Source organism: Myxine glutinosa, chromosome 9 (genome assembly GCF_964187855.1).
Source record: "Myxine glutinosa chromosome 9, kmMyxGlut1.1, whole genome shotgun sequence".
Taxonomy (NCBI): domain Eukaryota; kingdom Metazoa; phylum Chordata; class Myxini; order Myxiniformes; family Myxinidae; genus Myxine; species Myxine glutinosa.
In genome coordinates, this window is record NC_136269.1 from 146,879,984 (window position 1) to 146,903,062 (window position 23,079).

The window sequence follows — 23,079 nt, forward strand, 5'->3', positions numbered from 1 at the left end:
TTTTCAGCGCCTCGAGATTGATAAAAATGTTGAAGGGGTCAGTTCAAATGCCGATTTTGTCAGATTAGTATATTATTTTTATTTCTTTTCTTTGAAATATTAATTTGTATGATATAATGCATATACAAATTATATTTTCCAAGTAAATTAATGAATCAAATGTCTGAAATCAACTTCCAAATAAAGTGTCCGGTAATACAATACACTGTCATACAAAATCCAAGTTCTCGTGCACGTAACCCATGGATGTAGACTAGCCTAATTTTTTACACCGGCGATCATTAAATTTTAATCAAAACTGCCTCCAAATGATAATACAATCATACAACTACAAGCACTGAAGGGGGAAATAATTTTAACTCTACATTTAGTCATTGCTTTCAAAAACTTGCTTCAAGACTCTAACTCTAAACATTAGATACGTGTCCTGCATTCTGTACACTGTACACAACAATGTGTATATGGGACTACACAGAAACTGCGCACAAACAAGGCAGGATATAAACATCTAGTAAATAGACAATAAACACTAGTTAACGTGAGTTTCACTCAAAAGAGTCTAAAAATTGAATGCTTAATAGCATATTGAACAGTCAGGTACTTACATATCTCTCAAATGGGCGAACACATCAGAGAATTTCAGCATTTTCGGGCGGTTTCAGAACCAGTTGCACAAGCACAACACAGAGCAAAAACCATGAGAAAGCCAAGCTGGATAATAGGAGCTCTCTGATTGGTTAACTCCCTCAATCTGCCATTTCTATGTTGATATATGATTGGCTAACTAAGACCTGCTCAGTTGCTTCCTTTTGTCAAAGTTTTATGACAATATTTCTGTACTTGCTTCCTTTTGACATGTTAATATCTCAGAAATGGAGGGTCGTGTTACTTTATTTTGTGTACGAACGTGTAGAGCGGTCTTTTTCCCGTCTGTTATTTGAGGTATACCTCAAATACCCTAGAACAAGTGATAACTCAATTTCGACAAAAATGACAGTTGCTTCCTTGTGTCAAAGTAGGGCAGTATTATGTAAGGCATACAGCTAAGTGCCGTCGGCTTGAAACGAAACCATTTATTTTTACTTTTATTTTCCCCTTGTTTGTATATGAGTCTGACTGGAGACATCTCAATTAGGAATTATAGTTTTCATCTCGCCTTTCATTTTTGTCTCTTGCATTTCTTTTCATTAAATCCTTTATTTTTGCATCTCATTCTTGTATTGTGGATTTTGCTGTCCCGTCTTTGTGTTTGTGGGTTCGGATTAACCCAGTGTCGGCCGTCCGTCCATCCCAGGTAAGACTTTGAACCTTCCTGCGCGCGCCTGAAATAATCCCGCGAAGTTTGAAATACGCCTCAGAGTTAAAGCTCATTTTGGTCATTCGTCCTCTTGGGGTGTTAACCCCGGGGACACGACAATATTTAATGATAATCATGACGTCATAGGTCATGTGGTACAGGCGCCATCTTGGAAAAACCGAAAAAGTTGTACCTCTATATCTCAAAACCGCTCTATGAAAAACAAGTACAAAAAGTTTTAATTAAAACAAAAACCGCGTCGATGTTACACAATGCCTAGATGCAGCTGTGCCTATAACGTCGATGTTATAGGCACAGGACATTCCTATTGATTCGATTACTTGATGTTATTTTTGTGCAAAGTGAAAATATATCTCGGCAATTTCCCGTGTGTGGCGACGAATTTTTAATATATCTCGGCATTTTCCCGTCTGTTATTTCAGGCGGTGTATGACTGACCATGCCGCGATTGAAAAAAAAAAAAAATCTCGGCAATTTCCCGTGTGTGGCGACACGTGAACGAAGCTATGCTCCTCTCTCCACATTATTGTGACGACGTATAAATTAAATATTTCATCGTGACGATTGTCATCAAATGGACGAATTTTTAATATATCTCGGCATTTTCCCGTCCGTTATTTCAGGCGGTGTATGACTGACCATGCCGCGATGTAAAAAAAATATATCTCGGCAATTTCCCATATGTGGCGACACGTGAACGAAGCTATGCTCCTCTCTCCACATTATTGTGACGACGTATAAATTAAATATTTCATCGTGACGATTGTCATCAAATGGACTAATTTTTAATATATCTCGGCATTTTCCCGTCTGTTATTTCGGGCGATGTATGACTGACCATGCCGCGATTTAAACAAAATATATATATCTCGGCATTTTCCCGTCTGTTATTTCGGGCGGTGTATGACTGACCATGCCGCGATTTAAAAAACTAGGGCATGCCCGTACGTGGGTGCAATGCCCGTACGTGGGTACGTGGGTACGTGGGTGCGAGTACGGTGACAATCCCCCCCCACCTCTATTTACATGAAATGGTTTGGTCCATGAAATGTTTTGGTCCATTCGCAACGCCAAAGCGAACGGCGAACGGCTTGCGAGTACGGTGACAATCCCCCCCCTCTATTTACATGAAATGGTTTGGTCCATTCGCAACGACCACAGAACCCCCCCCCCCTCTATTTACATGGAATGGTTTGGTCCATTCGCAACGCCAAAGCGAACGGCGAACGGCTAAATCGCCATAGCTCGGTAACTACTTGTCCGATTAATTTCAAACCTTGAAAAGGCACATCCTCGGGTCCCCAGAAATATACCTGGCAAGTTTCAAGTATATCGGACCCGTGGTTGTCGAGAAACAGCGGTCACAGACATACAAACATACAAACATACAAACATACACACAGAGATTACTGGAATTATAGATAGATATATATCTCAATGGACTTGAAGTTACAGGCCTTTGAGAATTCATTTCGTTCTATAAAGGGCAACTTTCATCGGATTTTCTTCCCGTTTTTTTTCAACCAAGTCTAAAACTATGTTAGCGACTGTGAAAAATGAAATGATATATCGAATTTGATTTGAAAGAAAACTGTGTGAGAGAGGAAGACAACACGGGCCTACAAAACAGGCCTCAAAGCTATGCGAGTTAATAAAATGGTGGATATTTGTTTATATGAAGCCTCTCCCACAATGGGTGGAGCTATGGTTCCCAGAATGGGTGGAGCTTTGAGGTTTTGTCTTCTCTGCAAGAACAACAAGAACAAGAAGAAGAAGAAGAACAAGAAGAACAAGAACAACAGCAGAGGGCACTCTATGACCAGCGTCTTGCGACGCGGCTAAAAATTGAAACATGGCTCATTGTAAAGAACTCCATATGGGGAATAGGTGTGAACGATGACGTCATTGGTGCCATAATTATGACGTTATAATTTGACAGGGACAACACTTAGTCTGATAAGTTTGAAATTTATTGAGCGTGATCTATGCAACATTTACATTAGAGAATATAAATTTATATCATCGCTCGATCAAAGAATCAAAGAAAATCAAAGATAGATAAATTGGATCAAATGATCAAAAATTGGATCTTTTGTTCAAAGATTTTGGATCAAAGAAAAAAAATAGCGTTCAAAAACATAAGAGTTATCTCGCACCAAGTTGATGGCGAGTGGATGAGTATTATATCAATACCTTCTAGTTACTCTTCTTTTGGGTCTTCAAAGGCCTCAGGGACTTTTGGGTCTTTTGGGTGCTCAGGGTCTTTTGCGTCCTTGGGATATTTTGGGTCCTCAGGGTCTTTTGGGTCATTTGAGTCTTTTGAGTCCTCTGGATCTTTGGGGTCCTCGGGTATTTTTGGTCCTCTGGGTCCTTGTGGTATTTAATGGTCTTTGTGGGTATTTAAGGGTATTTTGGGTCTTTGGGATCTATTGGGTCTTCAAGGGTCTTTCGGGTATTTTTGTCGTTTTGGATTGTTTGGGTCTGTGGGGGTCGTTTAGGGTCTTCGGGGGTATTTTGGCTCTTTCGGGTCTTTTTTGCTCTTTGGGGTATTTTGGGTCTTTTCAATCTTTCCAGTCTTCGGGGTTTTTTGGGGTCTTTAAGGGTCTTTCGTATATTTTGGGTCTCTGGAGTCTTTGAGGTCTTTTGTGTCTTTGGGGTATTTTGGGTATTTGGTGTATTTTGAGTCTTCAGGGTATTTTGGGTTTTCAGTTTCTTTGGGATATTTTTGGTCTTCTGGGTCTTTTCAATATTTTTGGTCTTTGGGGTCTTTAAAGGTCTGAGTGATATTTTGTGTATTTGAGGTCTTTAAGGGTCTTCTGGGCCTTTTGGTCTTCTGGGCCTTTTGAATCATTGGGGTCTTTTTAGTCTTCAGGGTATTTTGGGTCTTCAGTGTCTTTAAGGGTCTTGTGGTCTTTTGGGGTCTTTTCGGTCTTCTGGTTCTTTTCAATATTTTTGGTCTTTGGGGTCTTTAAAGGTCTTCGTGATATTTTGTGTCTTTGAGGTCTTTAAGGGTCTTGTGGGCCTTCAGGGTCTTCTGGGCCTTTTGGATCTTTGGGGTCTTTTTAGTCTTCAGGGTATTTTGGGTCTTCAGTGTCTTTAAGGGTCTTTGTGGTCTTTGTGGTATTTGGGTCTTTGTGGACTTTTGGGTCTTTGTGGTGTTTTGGGTCTTTGTGGTCTTTTGGGTCTTTTGGGTCTTTGTGGTATTTTGGGTCTTTGTGGTCTTCTGGGCCTTTTGAGTCTTCTCGGCCTTTTGGATCTTTTTCGTCTTCAGGGTCTTTTGGGTCTTCAGTGTCTTTAAGGGTATTTTGGGGTCTTTGGGTTCTTTTCGGTCTTCTGGGTCTTTTCAATATTTTTGGTCTTTAAAGGTCTTAGTGATATTTTGTATGTTTGAGGTCTTTAAAGGTCTTCTGGGCCTTTTGGGTCTTCTGGGCCTTTTGGATCTTTGGGGTATTTTTAGTCTTTAGGGTCTTTTGGGTCTTCAGTGTCTTTAAGGGTCATTGTGGTCTTTTGGGTCTTTGTGGACTTTTGGGTTTTTGTGGTCTTTTGGGTCTTTAAGGGTCTTGGGGTTTATGGGGTAATTTGGTTCTTTGGGGTTTGGGTCATTGTTTCAATGGGAAAAGGGGGATAGGTTCCCTGCGGTTCATGATTCATACAACAACAACAACAACAACATGCATTTTAAGGCCATTTTCCCTGCTAGAGCGGGGGTTAGCCTTGCGGTCCCCATGACAATCTTCTCCATCTTGCCCTATTTTCTGCATCTCTCCTTGTTTAACCCCCTTGCCCGCATTTCTTCTTCCACCATCTTTAGCCAAGTCTTTCTCGGTCTTCCCCGTCCTCTACTTCCTTCTACATTCATTTCCATCACTCTTCTCAACCAGTCACTTTCATCCTTCCTCAACACATGACCAAACCATCTCAACCTGTTCCTCTTCACAGCATCAATCACAGGCTCTATTCCCATCATTTTTCGCAATTCATCATTTGTCTTCCTCTCTCTCAACGATACTCAGCACATCCATCGAACCATTCGCATTTTTTTTTTTTTTTTTTTTTTTTTTTTTGTATACAAGATCGAGGCTCGTGAAAGAGCGACCATTAATCACACAGAAAGACAAACGGACACATAAAACAAATAACATCGGGAGCGGTAGACAAGATGGGGAGAGAGGGGGAAGGACACAAACACAACATTGGAGAGCAGGGACCGAGAGACATGGAGACATCGAGAGATCTGTGGGAGGGAGAGGGCTTTGGGGGGGAGGCATGTGAAGGGGGGGAGGCATGTGAAGGGGGGGAGGCATGTGAAGGGGGGGGGGGGTGGGAGAGGTATAAACATATGGACACTGCCAGGATTTCCAGGAAATAAGTTGGAATTTCAAACAAGGTGGATCTGGGGTGAATTAGTGGGGGTAGAAAAGATCAAGGTTATGGATGGGGGAAGATAAGAGATGGTGGTGAACAGCTGTTTTAAAGACCTGGAGGGAGGAGAGGGATTGAAGGGAGTGTGGGAGTTTGTTCCACAGGCGGGAGAAAAGAGGAATGAAAGAGTGAAGGTGAGCAGAGAGCCGAGATTTCGGCAGTTTAACCATCAGAGGGTTGCTGGCAGATCTTGTGCGACCTGTAGGAATATTTGGGGGACAGAGCACAGAGAGAGCTGGGGGAGCAAGGCCGGAGAGGAGTCGGTAGAAGACAGAAAGACCACCTACCTGCCTGCGGTGAGTGAGTGAAAGGCCCTCAGAGATAGCTTCATCGCGGGAGATTCCAATGATTTTGAAAGCTTTGGATTCAACAGCGTGAAGCCGAGCCAGGTGTGAGGCAGGAGCCTTCCACCCATTTCCACCCTTTCCAACCTTCGTTGCTGCTCTACGTTCATTACCCATGTCTCGCTCCCATAAATCATAACACTTCTCACACATGCAGCATACACCCTTCCCTTCAGCTTCAATGACGCTCCCCTCCTCATCAGCACGCCATTCAGTTCCCGAAACTTCTTCCATGCACATCTCACTCAAGCAACCGTTGCCGAGTCTGATCCACCTTCTCCATTCAGCATGTCTCCGAGGTAGCAAAATGTTTTCACACCTTCCAGCTTCACGCCGTCTCCAAGATCCAACTCAACATTTCCTCCATGTGCAGCTCCCTCTGTGCACACCTTACATTTGAATGTAGCTGCCACACTGGTTAATGACCCTCTCAGACCACTACATTTTTGATGAACCCACTCAGCGCACATTGTACATTGAATGGAGTTCACTCCGACACCCTTCCTGCACACAGCACAGGGCCACTTCCCAGTTCTTTCCACCTCACCACATGCTTTACCACTTGCCATCACCTTCGTCTTTCCGATATTCACCTTCAGACCTTTTGTCTCCATACATTCCTTCCACTTGTTCATCTTTTCCTTCAGTCCATCCATACTTTCCGTAATCAACACCAGATCATCTGCATGCAACAACTCCCACGGTAAACCCTCCTTTACATTCTGAGCCAGCACCTCCATCACAGCTACAAATAGTAGTGGACTTAGTATCGACCCCTGATGCACTCCCACCTTCACCCCAAACTCACCACTGTTCCCGCCATTCGTCCTTACAGCTGTGCGCACTCTTTTGTACATGGCCATCACTACTCTGATAAACCATTCCTCCACTCCTAACTTCCTCATTGCCCATGTCAATACTTTGCGTGGAACCCTATCGAATGCTTTCTCCAGATCAACAAACCCAAGAAACAACTTCTTCCTCTTCTCCATGTACTTCTCCTGCAACTGCCTCACAATGAAGAGCGCGTCTGTCATTCCTCTTCCTGGCATAAATCCAAACTGCATTTCGTCAATCTTCACTTTCTTCCTTATCCTCCTCTCCAACACCCTTTCCAATACCTTCATTCCATGCTCCAATAACTTTATCACTCGGTACGAGCCACACTCTAGAGGGTCACCTTTCCCCTTGTATAGAGGGACGAGGGTACTCAGTTCCCAATCCACTGGAATGCGGCCTTCTTTCACCACCAGATTACAGATCTCTGTCATTCTCTTCACACCCCAACTTCCTGCTGCCTTCAACATATCTCCCACAACTCCCGTCGGCCCTCCCGCTTTTCTACTCTCCATTGCTTTTATCGCTTCCTCAACTTCCTTCTCAGTTATCTTCTCTGCCGGTCCTAAAACTGGGTTACTCTCTATGTTGCCATCCCATTCATTCTCTGTATTCAACAGCATTTCCATATATCTTTTCCATCTTCCTTTAATTCCATCTGGGTCCACAACGATTTGTCCCACTTCATCCTTCAAGCAACTCACCCCCATCACATCACACCTCTCTTTCGCTATGTGCTTTGCCATCCTGAATACTGCTTTCTGAGCCTCTTCCGAATCCAAGCGTTCACCGATCATTTTCCTACATGCCTCCTGCACCTTTGCTACCTCTTTCTTCGGGGTCTTCATGGGTCTTTGGGGAATTTTGTGTCTCTAGCGTCTTTTGGGTTTTTGTGGTCTTTAAGGGTCTTGGGGTCTATGGGGTAATTTGGTTCTTCGGGGTTTGGGTCATTGTTTGAATGGGAAAAGGGGGATAGGTTCCCTGCGGTTCATGATTCATAAGGGGAAATAAAAAAATCCCAAGGAAAAACCGCGAAAAATTATGCCCGCGAAATAGCGAAGCACATGGCCGCAAATACCGGAGCAGTTCAGAAAAAAAAACCGCGAATATGCCCGCGAATACCTGCAAAAATAATGTCGAATTGGCTTTATGTGTGAGTCGTGGAAGATGCTTTTAGAAGTGTCACGTGCACGGCTAGTGGGAATTTTTTTTTTTCCCACCCACAAAAAACACGAATACGCAGGCCACAGGGCCACAAATGTAGAAGCGGGTCGCATTTTTATAAACCGCGAGTACATGTATCCCGCGAATGTTGGGGTCTGACTGTGTTCACACCCCTTTAATTTTTTCACATTTTGTTGTTACAGCCTGAAATTAAGATGGATTCAATTGAGATTTTTTGTCACTGATCAACACAACATTTTTTCTCTTGGGCATTTGCATTTTTTCCCAATAATGTCAAAGTGGAATTTTTTTATTTCGAAATTTTTACAAATCGATTAAAAATGAAAATCTGAAATGTCTTGAGTCAATAAGTAAATCAACCCCTCTGCTATGACATTCCAAATTGAGTTCAGGTGCATCCAATTTCCTTTGATCATCCTTGGGATGTCTTCACAACTTGATTGGAGTCTACCTGTGACCAATTCAATTGATTGGACATGACTTAGAAAGAAACACACCTTTGTATGTAAGGTCTCACAGTTGACAGTGCATGTCAGAGCAGAAACTCTACCATGAAGTCCAAGGAACTGTCTGTAGATAGAATTGTGAGGAGGCATAGATCTGGGGAAGGGTATAAAACAATTTTGAGAGTGTTGAAAATTCCCAAGATCACAATGAGCTCCATAATTAGGAAATGGAAAGAATATGGAACCACCCAGACGCCTCCTAAAGCTGGCCGTCCGACCAAACTGAGCAATTGGGCAAGAAGGGCCTTGGTCAGGGAGGTGACCAAGAACCCAATGAACACTGACAGAAATACAGAGTTCCTTGGCTGAGATTGGAGAACCTGCCGGAAGGAAAACAGTCTCTGCAGCACTTTGCAAATCCATGCTTTGTGGGAGAGTGGCCAGACAGAAACCACTCCTGAGAAAAACGCACATGACAGCACACCTGGAGTTTGCAAAAAGGCACGAGAAAAGACCCTGAGAGCACAAGGCAAAATATTCTGTGGTCTCATGAGACGAAAGGGTATCTCTTTGTCCTCAATGCAAAGCACTATGTTTGGTGGAACCCGAGTACAACTGATCACCCATCTAACACCATTCCTATCGTGAAGCATGGTGGTGGCAGCATCATGCTATGGGTGTGCTTTTCAATAGCAGGGACTCGGAGACTTGTAAGGATAGAGGGAACAATGAATGGAGCCAAATACAGGCAAATCCTTCAGCAGAATCTGCTTCAGAGTGCAAAAGCCTTGGACTGTGGTGAAGATTTACGTTCCAACAGGACAATGAAGCCTTGTCTCCTTGGCTACATGGCCCACCCCCTCACTTATTTGATGTATATATGCCATATTTGATTAGGAGTGGTAATACAGCCTTTCACCACTTCCAGGAGTGTGAGTTTTTCTGTACAGTATTTTTACCAAGTCAATCTTCACTATGTTCTTCATGCTCAGGATCTCTACTTGTGTTCTCTTGTAGTGCTACCGTAGTATTAAAACATATTTGACATCCAGGAGTATTCATTTTATTTACTGCCTAAAATCTACCCGGGTACACACTGAGTACAAACGCCACTTTTAAACTCATTCCCTCAAGTTGTTCACATGGCATATACCATAGGATAAGCAATGACGACTGCATCGGATATCTTATGGTATACACTATACAGTATGCTTTGATGCAATTGATCCTGACTTTTCGTTCCAAACTACTTAAATGGCGTAACTTCCTGGGACTTCGTCCCCTGAGCCCTCACCAAGGTTCATACAGCAGGCTGCCAAATGCTATGTTGTAACAGTTCCACGTTCACTGCCCTGTTGGTATCTTGGGTCCCACCCAAAGTGAACGGTCTGGATCCAAAGTGAACGGAATGTGTTCTCGGGCTGGGAAGTCACAGGCAAGGGAATTGATTCCTTTTCGCTGCTTCTCCTTTTCGTCGAATCATTAGTGTTCTTATTTACGTCTCGTTGTGATGAAGTAGTTTCAAGGCAGTTTGAGAGTAGAATCATTTGCATGTTTGTGGTCCAGACTGGGCTCATGTTTCTCTTGTACTAGTGAAAGTTAAGAATGGTACTGTCGTGTGACTGCTCTCAGTTAATACTAGGGGTGTCACGGAAGGCAATCGAGTGTTACTTCGATGCGTTCAGTTCAAATGCGGATTTTATTATATCGGCGCCGGAGGAAGAAAGAGAAGAGGAATCTGGAAAGCCTTACCTGGTCGATCCCGCCGGCTGTTCCCGAAGCTGCAAAAATAACTCAAACGGGAACTCGGGTTAAAATGTACAGGGAAGATAATACAAGGGTTTATTAACAGAAATGCCGATAAGTAAAACCCCCCGGTAAAAACTATATTCTTAATTTGGGATCCCACACACCAGACTTGCACACAGACGGATAAAATCCCATGGATAAAATAACGAGGCGTGGGATCGAGGCGTGGGAAAGAAATGGGGGGGCGGGGGGCGGGGGGGCTTGTTGGATTATTGACTTAGCTCCGATCACTGGTGAAGCCTCGTCAGGGTCATCAAAGTCATCCCGGGTGTCGACGACGTTGCGCTCGCGTTGGCGGGAACTGCCGCTCCCGCACTGCTAGGCCTCAGTACGTCCTCTTCACTTGGCCGCGACTGGCCTCGTCCACCCAGTCGCTTGCGTGGTCCGAAAACATGAAGGAAAAGGAAGGAATTTGTCAGCACACGGCCGTCTTCCACCAACAACACAACAACAACAACATGCATTTTAAGGCCATTTTCCCTGCTAGGCCGGGGGTTAGCCTTGCGGTCCCCATGACAATCTTCTCCATTTTGCCCTATTTTCTGCATCTCTCCTTGTTAACCCCCTTGCCCGCATTTCTTCTTCCACCATCTTTAGCCAAGTCTTTCTCGGTCTTCCCCGTCCTCTACTTCCTTCTACATTCATTTCCATCACTCTTCTCAACCAGTCACTTTCATCCTTCCTCAACACATGACCAAACCATCTCAACCTGTTCCTCTTCACAGCATCAATCACAGGCTCTATTCCCATCATCTTTCGCAATTCATCATTTGTCTTCCTCTCTCTCAACGATACTCCGCACATCCACCGAACCATTCGCATTTCCACCCTTTCCAGCCTTCGTTGCTGCTCTACGTTCATTACCCATGTCTCGCTCCCATAAATCATAACACTTCTCACACATGCAGCATACACCTTTCCCTTAAGCTTCAACGACACTCCCCTCCTCATCAGCACGCCACTCAGTTCCCGAAACTTCTTCCATGCACATCTCACTCGAGCAACCATTGCCGAGTCTGATCCACCTTCTCCATTCAGCATGTCTCCGAGGTAGCAAAATGTTTTCACACCTTCCAGCTTCACGCCATCTCCAAGATCCAACTCAACATTTCCTCCATCTGCAGCTCCCTCTGTGTACACCTTACATTTGAATGTAGCTGCCACACTGGTTAATGACCCTCTCAGACCGCTACATTTTTGATGAACCCACTCAGCGCACATTGTACATTGAATGGAGTTCACTCCGACACCCTTCCTGCACACAGCACATGGCCACTTCCCAGTTCTTTCCACCTCACCACATGCTTTACCACTTGCCATCACCTTCGTCTTTCCTATATTCACCTTCAGACCTTTTGTCTCCATACATTCCTTCCACTTGTTCATCTTTTCCTTCAGTCCATCCATACTTTCCGCAATCAACACCAGATCATCTGCATACAACAACTCCCACGGTAAACCCTCCTTTACGTTCTGAGCCAGCACCTCCATCACAGCTACTAATAGTAGTGGACTTAGTACCGACCCCTGATGCACTCCCACCTTCACCTCAAACTCACCACTGTTCCCGTCCGTCGTCCTTACAGCTGTGCGCGCTCTTTTGTACATTGCCATCACTACTCTGATCAACCATTCCTCCACTTCTAACTTCCTCAATGCCCATGTCAATACTTCGCGTGGAACCCTATCGAATGCTTTCTCCAGATCAACAAACCCAAGAAACAACTTCTTCCTCTTCTCCATGTACTTCTCCTGCAACTGCCTCACAATAAAGAGCGCGTCTGTCATTCCTCTTCCTGGCATAAATCCAAACTGCATTTCGTCGATCTTCACCTTATTCCTTATCCTCCTCTCCAACACCCTTTCCAGTACCTTCATTTGATGCTCCAATAACCTTCTCGCTCGGTACGAGCCACACTCCAGAGGGTCACCTTTCCCCTTGTATAGAGGGACTCAGTTTCCAATCTCAGTACTCAGTTTCCTGGCAATCTCAGTACAATCTCAGTTTCCAATCTCAGTTTCCACCTTCACTCAGTACTCAGTTTCCAATCCACTGGAATGCGGTCTTCTTTCACCACCAGATTACAGATCTCTGTCATTCTCTTCACACCCCAACTTCCTGCAGCCTTCAACAAATCTCCCACAACTCTGTCGGCCCTCCCGCTTTTCTACTCTTCATTGCTTTTATCGCTTCCTCAACTCTCTTCTCAGTTATCTTCTCTGCCGGTCCTAAAACTGGGTTACTCTCTATGTTGCCATCCCAATCATTCTCTGTATTCAACAGCATTTCCATATATCTTTTCCATCTTCCTTTAATTCCATCTGGGTCCACAACGATTTGTCCCACTTCATCCTTCAAGCAACTCACCCCCATCACATCACACCTTTCTTTCGCTATCTGCTTTGCAATCCTGAATACCGCTCTCTGACCCTCTTCCGAATCCAAGCGTTCTCCGAACATTTTCCTACATGCCTCCTCCGCCTTTGCTACCTCTTTCTTTGCAGCCTTCTTGGCTGCCTTATAACTTTCATGCTCTGCTTTTTCTGCTTCCGTAACCTTCGCCTTCTGCCACTCCTTCAACTTCTCCCTCTTCTCGTCAATCCTCTTTCCAACTTCATCATCCCACCACCATGTTTCTGAGTGCCTCGGTGGTCCTTTTGTCCATTCACATACCTCACCAACGGCTCCCAACAGACTATCTTTCATTGACATCCAGCCACGTTCAAGCTCAACCACATCATCCTCTACCCTACTCAGCCTCTCTTTTAATGCCTCCCTTACTGTCACCTCTTTCAACCTCCACACCTTCATTCTCGGTTGGTACTTCACCTGCCGAGCTCTCCTCGCACCTTCACCCTTATGTCACAGACAACCAAGTGGTGCTGTGAAACAGCCTCCTCCCCCGGGATCACCTTTGTGTCCCGGAGGTGCCCCCTATCTCGCCTACGCACCATCAGGTAGTCAACGGTTGTCGTCGACCCACCTGATGTGTATGTAACAAGCTTATTATCCCCTTTCTGGAACTGAGTACAGGCAGTCCCCGGGTTACGAACGCCCGACTTACGAAACCGACCTCTGTAAAGCCTATGATAAAAAAAAAAAAAAAAATTCAGTTTTTTTTCTTTCTTTTTCTTGTATACAGAATCGAGGCTCGTGAAAGAGCTAACATTTATCACACAGAGAAAAAAATCAAACAGACACACAAAGTATATAATAAGGGGAGTGGTAGACAAGAGAAATATGAGAAAAGCTCTGTTCAAGCCACCCTTGATGTTTACTTTAAGAAAATTGACCAGCACCAGGTCCATCCTCTCCAGCACCAGGTCCATCCTCTCCAACACCAGGCCCATCATCTCAGAGAGACATATCAAGGTATGATCGTTTCAAGGTTTGCAAGACATCAATTGGAACGAGAGTAAGTGTTAACCTTTAATCATTATCTTTTCTTTTCTATCTAAACAGTTTAAGAAATGTTTCTTTAATGTTTTTTTATACCTATAGATGTTTCGGTAATATATATACTATATACGAAGACAAACATTTGACTAATTGAGGCTACATGTGAACCGTACGCAACTGTTCCGACTTACATACAAATTCGACTTACAGACAGACTTAAAAACGGAACTCGTTCGTAACCCGGGGGCTGCTGCCTGTAATCCGCTTCCGGTCCGGTCTGGAGAGGACGCTGGCGTTACTTGTTCGCCGCTTCTCCGACTGGGTCATTGTATATAGTCTGCTTTTCTGGTGGTCGTGGCGGCTTTTTGGCCGTTGGGTCTGCCCTCTGCTCGGTCCCGGCTCTGCTCCTGGCTTCCCCTGCCCGGCTCTTCCACCGTTTCCTCAGGCCCGCTCCCCGTTGTTTGTGGCCGTTGTTTGCGGCTGTGGCTGTTTGCCACTGCGGTCTTGGTTTGCTTGATTAGCGGCTGCGGTCGTTTGCCGCTGCGGCCTTTGCTGTCTTGATTAGCGGCTGCGGTCGTTTGCCGCTGCGGCAAGGCCTACTCATCCTCCTCAACCTTGGCCTCTTACTCATCCCTTCGCTCCTGCCTGGCATGGCTCTGAGGTACTCCGTCGCAAGGCTTCTTCTGCTCAATACTCACTCCACCCCATCATGCATCTCTGCAATCAAATCCCACGGACTCCTGCGACGACCCAGATACATTCATAGAGGCTCCGGTCGTAAGTTTGTTTATTTACAAACAGGTCACTTCATTCCCGTACTCTGGTCGGCTCAGCGCACTCCCACTCGTCGTCCCAGCGCACCTGGTCACAGCAACGCACACGATCGCACCTCCTGTCTGCAAACCCTGGCTAAATCACCTGAGTTCATCCCCACCGTACAAAGCAACATCAAGCTCACCCTGTTCAATACCCGGTCCCTCAACAACAAAAGCCTCATCCTGAACGACTACATTCTGGACAATAAACTGGACTTTCTCTATCTCACTGAAACCTGGCAACAACCTCTGGACTACTTCTCACTCAACCTCACTACACCCAATGGATATTCTTACATCAATAAACCACGCTCGGAGGGCCGAGGTGGTGGAATTGCCGTAATTCACTGACAGGACATCAAGACCAGCCTCATCTCCATCTCATCTGCTCCATCATTTGAACACCTGGCTTTTAAACTCTCTGGTCACACACAGTCCGTCATGGCAGTCGTCTACCGCCCTCCCAAACCACACCCATCATTCCTGTCTGACTTCTCCTACTTTCTGACCCAGCTCTGTTCCCTCTCCCCCTCAATCCTCCTCCTCGGTGATTTCAATATCCACATGGACTCCACTGACTCCACAATAACCACTGACTTCACTGATTTACTCACCTGGTTTAACCTCACTCAACATGTCAACTTTCCTACCCATAACCGTGGGCACATTCTGGACCTTGTCTGCTCTACTGGATTAATTTTGCACCATCTCTCTGGCTCCGACCTCACCCTCTCTGACCACTTAGCCATCACTCTGACCATCAACATCCCCACCCCAGCACCAAGGCATTATCGCACTATCAACTTCCATAAGCTAAACGCTCTTTCACCTACCTCATTCTCATCCACCCTCTCTGAAAAAATGTCCATTTCTCCTTTCATTGACCTCCACACCCCTTCTGACCTCACTGACTACTACAACCACACTCTCTCCTCCTGCCTTGACCAGCTTGCGCCTATAAAAACCAAAACAGTTTCTTTCACCCATTATGCTCCCTGGTTTACCCCTGAACTCCGCCTGATGAAAACTCGTGCTCGCCAACTTGAAAGACTCCGCAATAAAACAGGTCTCACAATTCACTCCCAAGCCGACAAGGACCACCTACAACACTACAAAGATGCCCTCTCCCACGCCTGCTACGCCGACTACTCTCAAATTATCCACTCTGGCTCTGGAAACCCAAAAGCACTCTTCTCTACAATAAACAAACTCCTCAGTCCCCTGGACACCACCACCCAGTCATTCACAGTAGACAACTGCATCTCCTTCCTTTCATTATTCCAAAGCAAAATTGACAACATCTACAGCAGCTTAACCACCACCGCACCTGCTCCCCCTCAAACCACCTGCCCCCCCTTATCCTGCCAACCCCTGTCTCAGTTCTCCCCAGTCTCCCCTACTGACCTCTCTGAACTCCTCATAGGAATGAAAACTGCCACCTGCACTCTTGACCCCATCCCCTCCAGCTTTGTCAAGGCCTCCCTTCCTGATCTCTCGCCACTTATCACTGCAACAATAAACTCCTCCCTGTCTACAGGCATCGTCCCACCATCCCTCAAAATTGCTGCTGTTACCCCCATTCTGAAAAAACCTGGACTCAACCCTGACACCCTAAATAACTTCAGACCCATCTCCAACCTGCCCTTTCTGTCAAAAGTTTTGGAACGCGCTGTAGCCACTCAACTCAAACATCACCTCTCTGCCAATAACCTGTATGAAACATTCCAATCCGGATTCCGCTCCAACCACAGTACTGAAACTGCTCTCCTCAAAATCACCAACGACCTTCTCCTCTCCTCTGACGCTGACAACCTCAACATTCTCATCCTCCTCGACCTCAGCGCCGCCTTTGACACCATCAATCACACCATCCTCCTCACCCGACTTGAAACCACCTTTAACATTTCCGGCACTGCCCTCTCTTGGATCAAATCATACCTCTCTGACAGACGCCAGTTCATCTCCATCAATAACTGCAAATCCCCCACTGCTCCCCTCCTCCAAGGTGTCCCCCAAGGTTCAGTTCTTGGCCCCCTCCTCTTCATCCTGTACCTGTCCCCCCTTGGTCACTTAATCCACCGTCATGGTCTCCAATTCCACTGCTTCGCCGATGACATCCAGCTTTTCATCTCCACCAAGTCCATCTCCACCGCCACCCACTCTATCCTGACAAACTGCATCACTGAAATAAAATCCTGGCTTCAAATCAACTTCCTCAAACTTAACTATGATAAATCTGAAATAATCATCATTGGCCCAAAAACGCTCACCAAATCCACCCATAACTTTGCCCTCAACATCGACGGTTTCCCAGTATCCACCTCCCCTCACATCCGGAATCTTGGCATCATCTTTGACCAAACCCTCTCCTTCGACAAATACACGAAACAGATCACAAAGACAGCCTTCTTTCACCTGAAAAACATCGCCCGTCTCCGTCCATCCCTCTCCTCCATGGCTGCAGAAACCCTCATCCACGCCTTCATCACCTCCCGTCTGGACTACTACAACAGCCTCCTCTTTGGTTCACCCTCAATAATCACCAATAAACTCCAATACATTCAGAACTCCGCTGCCCGTCTACTCACCCATTCCCGGACCCGTGACCACATCACCCCCGTCCTTTACAAGCTTCACTGGCTCCACATCTCCCAGAGAATCCAGTACAAAATCCTCCTCTTGACCTACAAAGCCCTCCATAACCTAGCCCCATCCTACCTGACTGACCTCCTCTCCAGACACACTCCCACCCTCAACCTCCGCTCTGCTGGTACCAACCTCCTGACCCCCCCCCCCCCCCCCCCATGCGGACCAAATTCAGATCCTGGGGGGACAGGGCCTTCTCCATCGCTGCTTCCACCCTCTGGAACTCACTACCTCACACCAACAGAGACTCCTCCTCACTCACCACATTCAAAACATCACTCAAGACCCACCTGTTCAACATTGCATTCAACATTTAACCCACAGCATTTGAACCCCTGACTATCTCTGCTCCTTCTCCTTCCTTTTGCTTTGATTATTTACCTATTGATTTTTGTCTTTTTGCACTTGTTTTTTTGTACTCTGTCAAAGCGCCTTTGGGCTTCTTGAAAAGCGCTATATAAAATAAATGTATTATTATTATCAGCAAACTCCAAAATCCTTTCACCTTCTCCTTTTCTCACACCATATCCGTAACCCCCATGAACTCCCTCAAAACCGTCCATACTCCTTCCCACATGTCCATTTAGGTCTCCTACCACAACAACTTCCTCATCTTTCACGTTTTCCATCAGCTTCTCTATCGCACACCAGAACTTGGCCTTCTCTTCATCGCTCCGATCAACCTGCGGAGCATATCCCGAGATGATGTTCACCAAGAGCTTTCCAATCATCATTTTCACCATCGTCAACCTATCACTCACTCTAGTCACACTCACCACACTGTCTACAAACTCCTCAGAAAACAGGACACCAACACCATTCACGCCCTCCGGGCACCCTTGCCACACAAACTTGTATTTCTGTCCCTGCCTACCCTTCACCATTCTCACACCACTTCCCTTCCATCTCGTCTCTTGCACACAACATATGTCCACTCTTCTTCTGACCAATACTTCCTCCACTTCTCCTGATCTCCCTGTCATTGTTCCTACATTCCATGTCCCAAACCTCAGAAACCGATCTCCACTTCGGGCTGTACCCTGCCCATTTGTAGTTGTAATTGTCATGGTTCTCTTTTTGAGGCAATGTTTTTATGGCCGGATGCCCTTCCTGACGCCAACCCAGGAAGATCCCGTCGTCTGACGTCATCCGTGCTTATCCTTCAATGTCCGCAGGCCACAACTCCAATGCCTCGCTCTCCACCTATCACACACAGTCCGCCCTTTGACGTCATCGGCGTACCCTGCCAATCAGCCAGTTCGCCTTAGTGACGCAAATCCGCCTGTCCATCAAAACCTCCTGCCAAATCCTGGGCGCGGCTCTCGGCCTACCTGCGTGATGTGTGCCTTCCAAGGTGGTGTAATAGGTGACAAAGCTTCCAGTGGTTTTATTATTATTTGAGTGCAGTTAAATGTGGGATTCCTGACAAGTGTCTAAATGCGGTGCCGTCTATATTATAATAGGCTACGGTGATTCTGTCTGTCTGTTGGACGTCTGTCCGGGGGTGTGGCTTACTCGGTTTGCAGAGTAGCTCCACCCACTCCTCCTTCTCGAATAGCTTTGAGGCCTGTTTAGTTAGACCCGTGCTGTCTTTCTCTCTCACACAGGTTTATTTCAATTCTAATTCGATATATCATTTCATTTTTCGCAGTGGCTAACATAGTTTTAGACTCGGTTGAAAAAAAACGGGAAGAAAATCCGATCCGATCCTTCGGATCTTGAGTCTCTCTCACGCCTTTATCTCCAATCTAACTCACCATCTGATTTCATTTTTATTGATGGTTTTAAGGGCCTATCTCATTGGCGGAGACGTCACCGCGACTGATCAGTCGCGGCAACTCGGGCGACTCGGGAGACCAAAAAATGGCTTGTGCTCTCACCAAGGCGATGCCAGGGCGATGTCTACGCCAGGGCCATGATATTCATCACTACTCCTTTCGCTACATTTTTTACATATTTTTGCATGTATTTATTTTAATGCAATTAAATATAAATTCAATGCAATTTAAATATACACTCACATGTAGGTAGGGGCTTCTTGATCTCCTCGAAGATGTTCTGCATATCAACAAGGAAGGTTTCAACCGCTGCTTTCTTGTATTGGTTATCTTTGTATCTTGCATACGATTTATCGTAAAATTCCGGATGATCCTCCCAGAAGTCAGCCATTGCCTCTTGATGCCCCTCTTTCCAATCATATTGTTTTCTAGTCGGATCGCCGCTGGAACCATGTTCCTCATCTTCTCTAGCATCAACTGCTGCCTCAGTATCCACAAACTGCGCTGAAGCTGCTACAACTGCTTCATCCTCCTTCTTCTTGCCCTTCCGGCCCCCACTGCCCTTGGGTGGCATGGTGGAAGGACAGTACTACTCTGGAGTTGGAGCTGTCCCCTGGCAAGACAAGATGGTGGGGCCTCTTCCAAGGCAGTACAAGGAGCAGCAGCAGTAGCAGGAACAAGTACCAAATGATGAAGACCTTGACCGGATCCTGTACCTGACTTGGACCAGGAGTGAAGGCGTCTCGATGATGCCAGCACGCGCTCAGTCACGTGGTCTCTAAAGTGGGTCAAGCAGCGTCGCGGAGACGTCGCCGCAACGTCTCCTCAGTCTCCTCAGTCTCCTCAGTCTCCTTGGTCTCCAGCAGGTCGCGGAGACGTCGCGGAGACGTCTCCCCAGTCGCGGACAAAATTAGTCTCCGCGATGTCCAAAAAAATCGAACATGTTTGAATTTCCCGCGACTTCCCGGAGACCCGGCTAGTCTCCAGGAGACGTCGCGGAGACGTCTCCGCAACCAGCGGAGACTCGAGTCGCCACCACACCAGGTCGCCACCTAGTCTCCAGGCCAATGAGATAGGCCCTTTAGACTCGGTGTCAGCAACGTGGGAAAACGGAGAGATATATTTTTAAAAATACACCATATCACCGCCCAACACCGCCAACAAGCATCATACACCGCCCAACATGACACAGACGGCAACATGTCGACATTATCGCTTTTTCTTGAAACCGAGTGAACCGAGCCGAACCGAATAAACCGAGTGAATTCACCGAGTGAATTTCATCCAATTCCACCGAGTTTCATGAAATTACCGAGAGATATTTCTTCGTTTTTATTTTATTAGTTACCAGCAGAAGTACCCAGCGTTGCTGGGCGGGGGAGGGGGGAAGGGCACGTACACTTTAAACATGTATATACATGTGGGATGTGGGATATATACATGTGGGACATGTGTACGTGTGTGTGTGTGTGTGTGTGTGTGCGCGCACACGTGCATATGTGTGTGTGTGTGTGTGTGTGCGTGCGTGCATATATGTGTGTATGTGAATGGAGGCTAACCCCCGCTCTAGCAGGGAAAATGGCCTTAAAATGCATGTTGTTGTTGTATGTGTATGTGTATATATATGTGTGTGTGTGTGTGTGTATATGTGTCTGTACGTATGTGTGTGTGTGTGTGTGTATATGTGTCTGTACGTGTGTGTGTGTTTTTGTGTATGTGTATATGTGTGTGTGTGTGTGTGTGTGTTTGTGTGTGTGTGTGTGTGTGTGTGTGTGTGTGTGTGTGTGTGTGTGTGTGTGTGTGTGTGTGTGTGTGTGTGTGTATGTAAACATGGGCCGGTGTGTGTGTAAAGTGTGAGGAGGTATTGGAGAGGAAAATGCAGATATATCTTTTAAAATCGCGCCATGATGATAAACGAAAATACACCGCCTAAAATAACAGTCGGCATATATTTAAAATTCGTCACACCCATCCATGCCCGTGGGATTCCCACGGGTAGCCCCGCTAGTAAAGGATAATGGGATAAATCACTGAGGTTTTACGAACACAGGAATTAACATAATCCCTAAACTAGTTAACACAAGGTCCATCCTCGTATGACCACGGAGATACACTCACTCGACATTCAGCTTAATAGGTCCCTGACTTATGTACATCGAAGTGGTTCTTTCTACCCACGATCATCGGAGCACCTACCTATGCAGATCTACCTAAATCTACATATTACTACCCCAAAATTAATAACAGTACTTTTGACTGACAAAGGACTGACAAAGGACAAAACATAAATTGTTCTAATGTTTGTCAACCTGTGGTTGTGTTCCTTTTCTCTTTCACATGTAACAGACACGTATTACGCTCTGCAGGCCTGCACCATCTGATTGATCTTATGCCAGACAATAACCCTATTGCAGGCATTGCAGATGCCATCATTTGTGCCAGGAAGCTCTACAAGAATCCTCAGTATGTTCTCTCTATGTTGAACATTTCATTGTCTTTGTTATTGTCTTCTTTTCTTCAGTTGCCCATCTCAAATATTCTGCCTGTAGAAAACGTTGTGATGTAACAATGTATGACCTTTCTGTAATGAGTGAGAGTTAGGGTTGACATGCGTGAGTTTTTAGCATTGCCACTTTCTCTCTTTTAGGGCCCTGGTACTTCTGGTCTGTCACGAGTTTGAGAGAAATGTGTTTGACCAGAACTGCCTTCACTACATCTTACAAGAACGGTACAAGTATTACGCGCCCAATTTCCAATATTCTCCTCTTTTTTTTATTTTTTTAAATTTTTTTATTTTTTTGGTATACAAGATCGAGGCTCGTGAAAGAGCTAACATTAATCACACAAAAAGTCAAACCGACACATCAAACACAAAATAATGGGAGCGGTAGACAAGATGGGGAGAGAGGGGGAAGGACACAAACACAACATTTGAGAGCCGGGACATCGAGAGAAATGTGGGAGGGAGAGGGCTTCGGGGGAGGTTGCAGAGGTATAAAACATAGAAATACACTGCAAGGACTTCCAGGAAAGAAGTTGGAATTTCAAAAACGTGTATCTGGGGTGAATTAGCGGGGGTAGAAAAGATCAAGGTTTTGGATGGGGGAAGATAAGAGATGGTGGTGAACAGCTGTTTTAAAGACCTGGAGGGAGGAGTGGGATTGAAGAGAGTGAGGGAGTTTGTTCCAGAGGCAGGAGAAAAGAGGAATGAAGGAGTGAAGGTGAGCAAAGAGTCTTGATTTTGGCAGTTTAACCAAAAGAGGGTTGCAGGCAGATCTTGTGCGACCTGTAGGAATATTTGGCGGACAGAGCCCAGAGAGAGCTGGAGGAGCAAGGCCGGAGAGGAGTCGGTAGAAGACAGAAAGACCACCAACCTGCCTGTGGTGAGTAAGTGAAAGGCCCTCGGAGGTAGCTTCATCACGGGAGATTCCGATGATTCTGAACGCTTTGATTTCAACAGCGTGAAGACGAGCTAGGTGTGAGGCAGGAGCACCAGCCCAGAGGGGAGAGCAGTATTCCATTGAGCTGCGGATGAAGGCCTTGTATGTGGTGAGGAGCTCAGGTGTGCCAAGGAAGGACTTCGCACGACGGAGGATGCCCAGTCGGCGACTGGCTTTGGAGGCCGGATTTGAAATGTGGTTTTCCCAGGAAAGATCATGGCAGATAGTGAGACCCAAAAGCTTGTGTGACAGAACTTCTTGGAGAGGATTATTCAGAAAGTGGGTGGGAGGGTTGTCCAGTCGGTCCTTTCGGAGAGACATCGTAAGAGTGTGAGATTTGTCAGGATTGAAAGACATGTTCCACTTGTTTGCCCAGTCTGTGATTTTGTCGAGGTCTGCAGAGAGTGAGGAGGCTGCAGACTACCGATCTGAGGGATGAGGAATGGAGCAGCAGAGAGTGGAGTCATCAGCAAAGAGATAGAGAGGATTTTCAAGAGAGTCGGAGAGATCATTGATGAAGACCAGAAAAAGCACAGGGGCCAGAACACTGCCTTGGGGAACTCCAGCCTGAACAGGAAGAGGAGTTGAGAGAAACCCATTCAGGGCCACATGTTGACCGACTGGAGATGAAGTCCTCCA

General features: G+C 45.9%; 1 protein-coding gene across 1 annotated transcript in view; it reads left to right on the plus strand.

The window, feature by feature from the left end:
* LOC137434802 (glutathione synthetase-like) overlaps positions 1 to 23,079 on the plus strand; it is an 89,096-nt gene that overhangs the window by 14,861 nt on the left and 51,156 nt on the right. The window contains exons 3-4 of the mRNA XM_068127916.2: positions 21,347 to 21,463; positions 21,648 to 21,728. Coding sequence (XP_067984017.2) covers positions 21,347 to 21,463; positions 21,648 to 21,728 — 198 coding nt within the window. The remainder of the gene's footprint in view (positions 1 to 21,346; positions 21,464 to 21,647; positions 21,729 to 23,079) is intronic.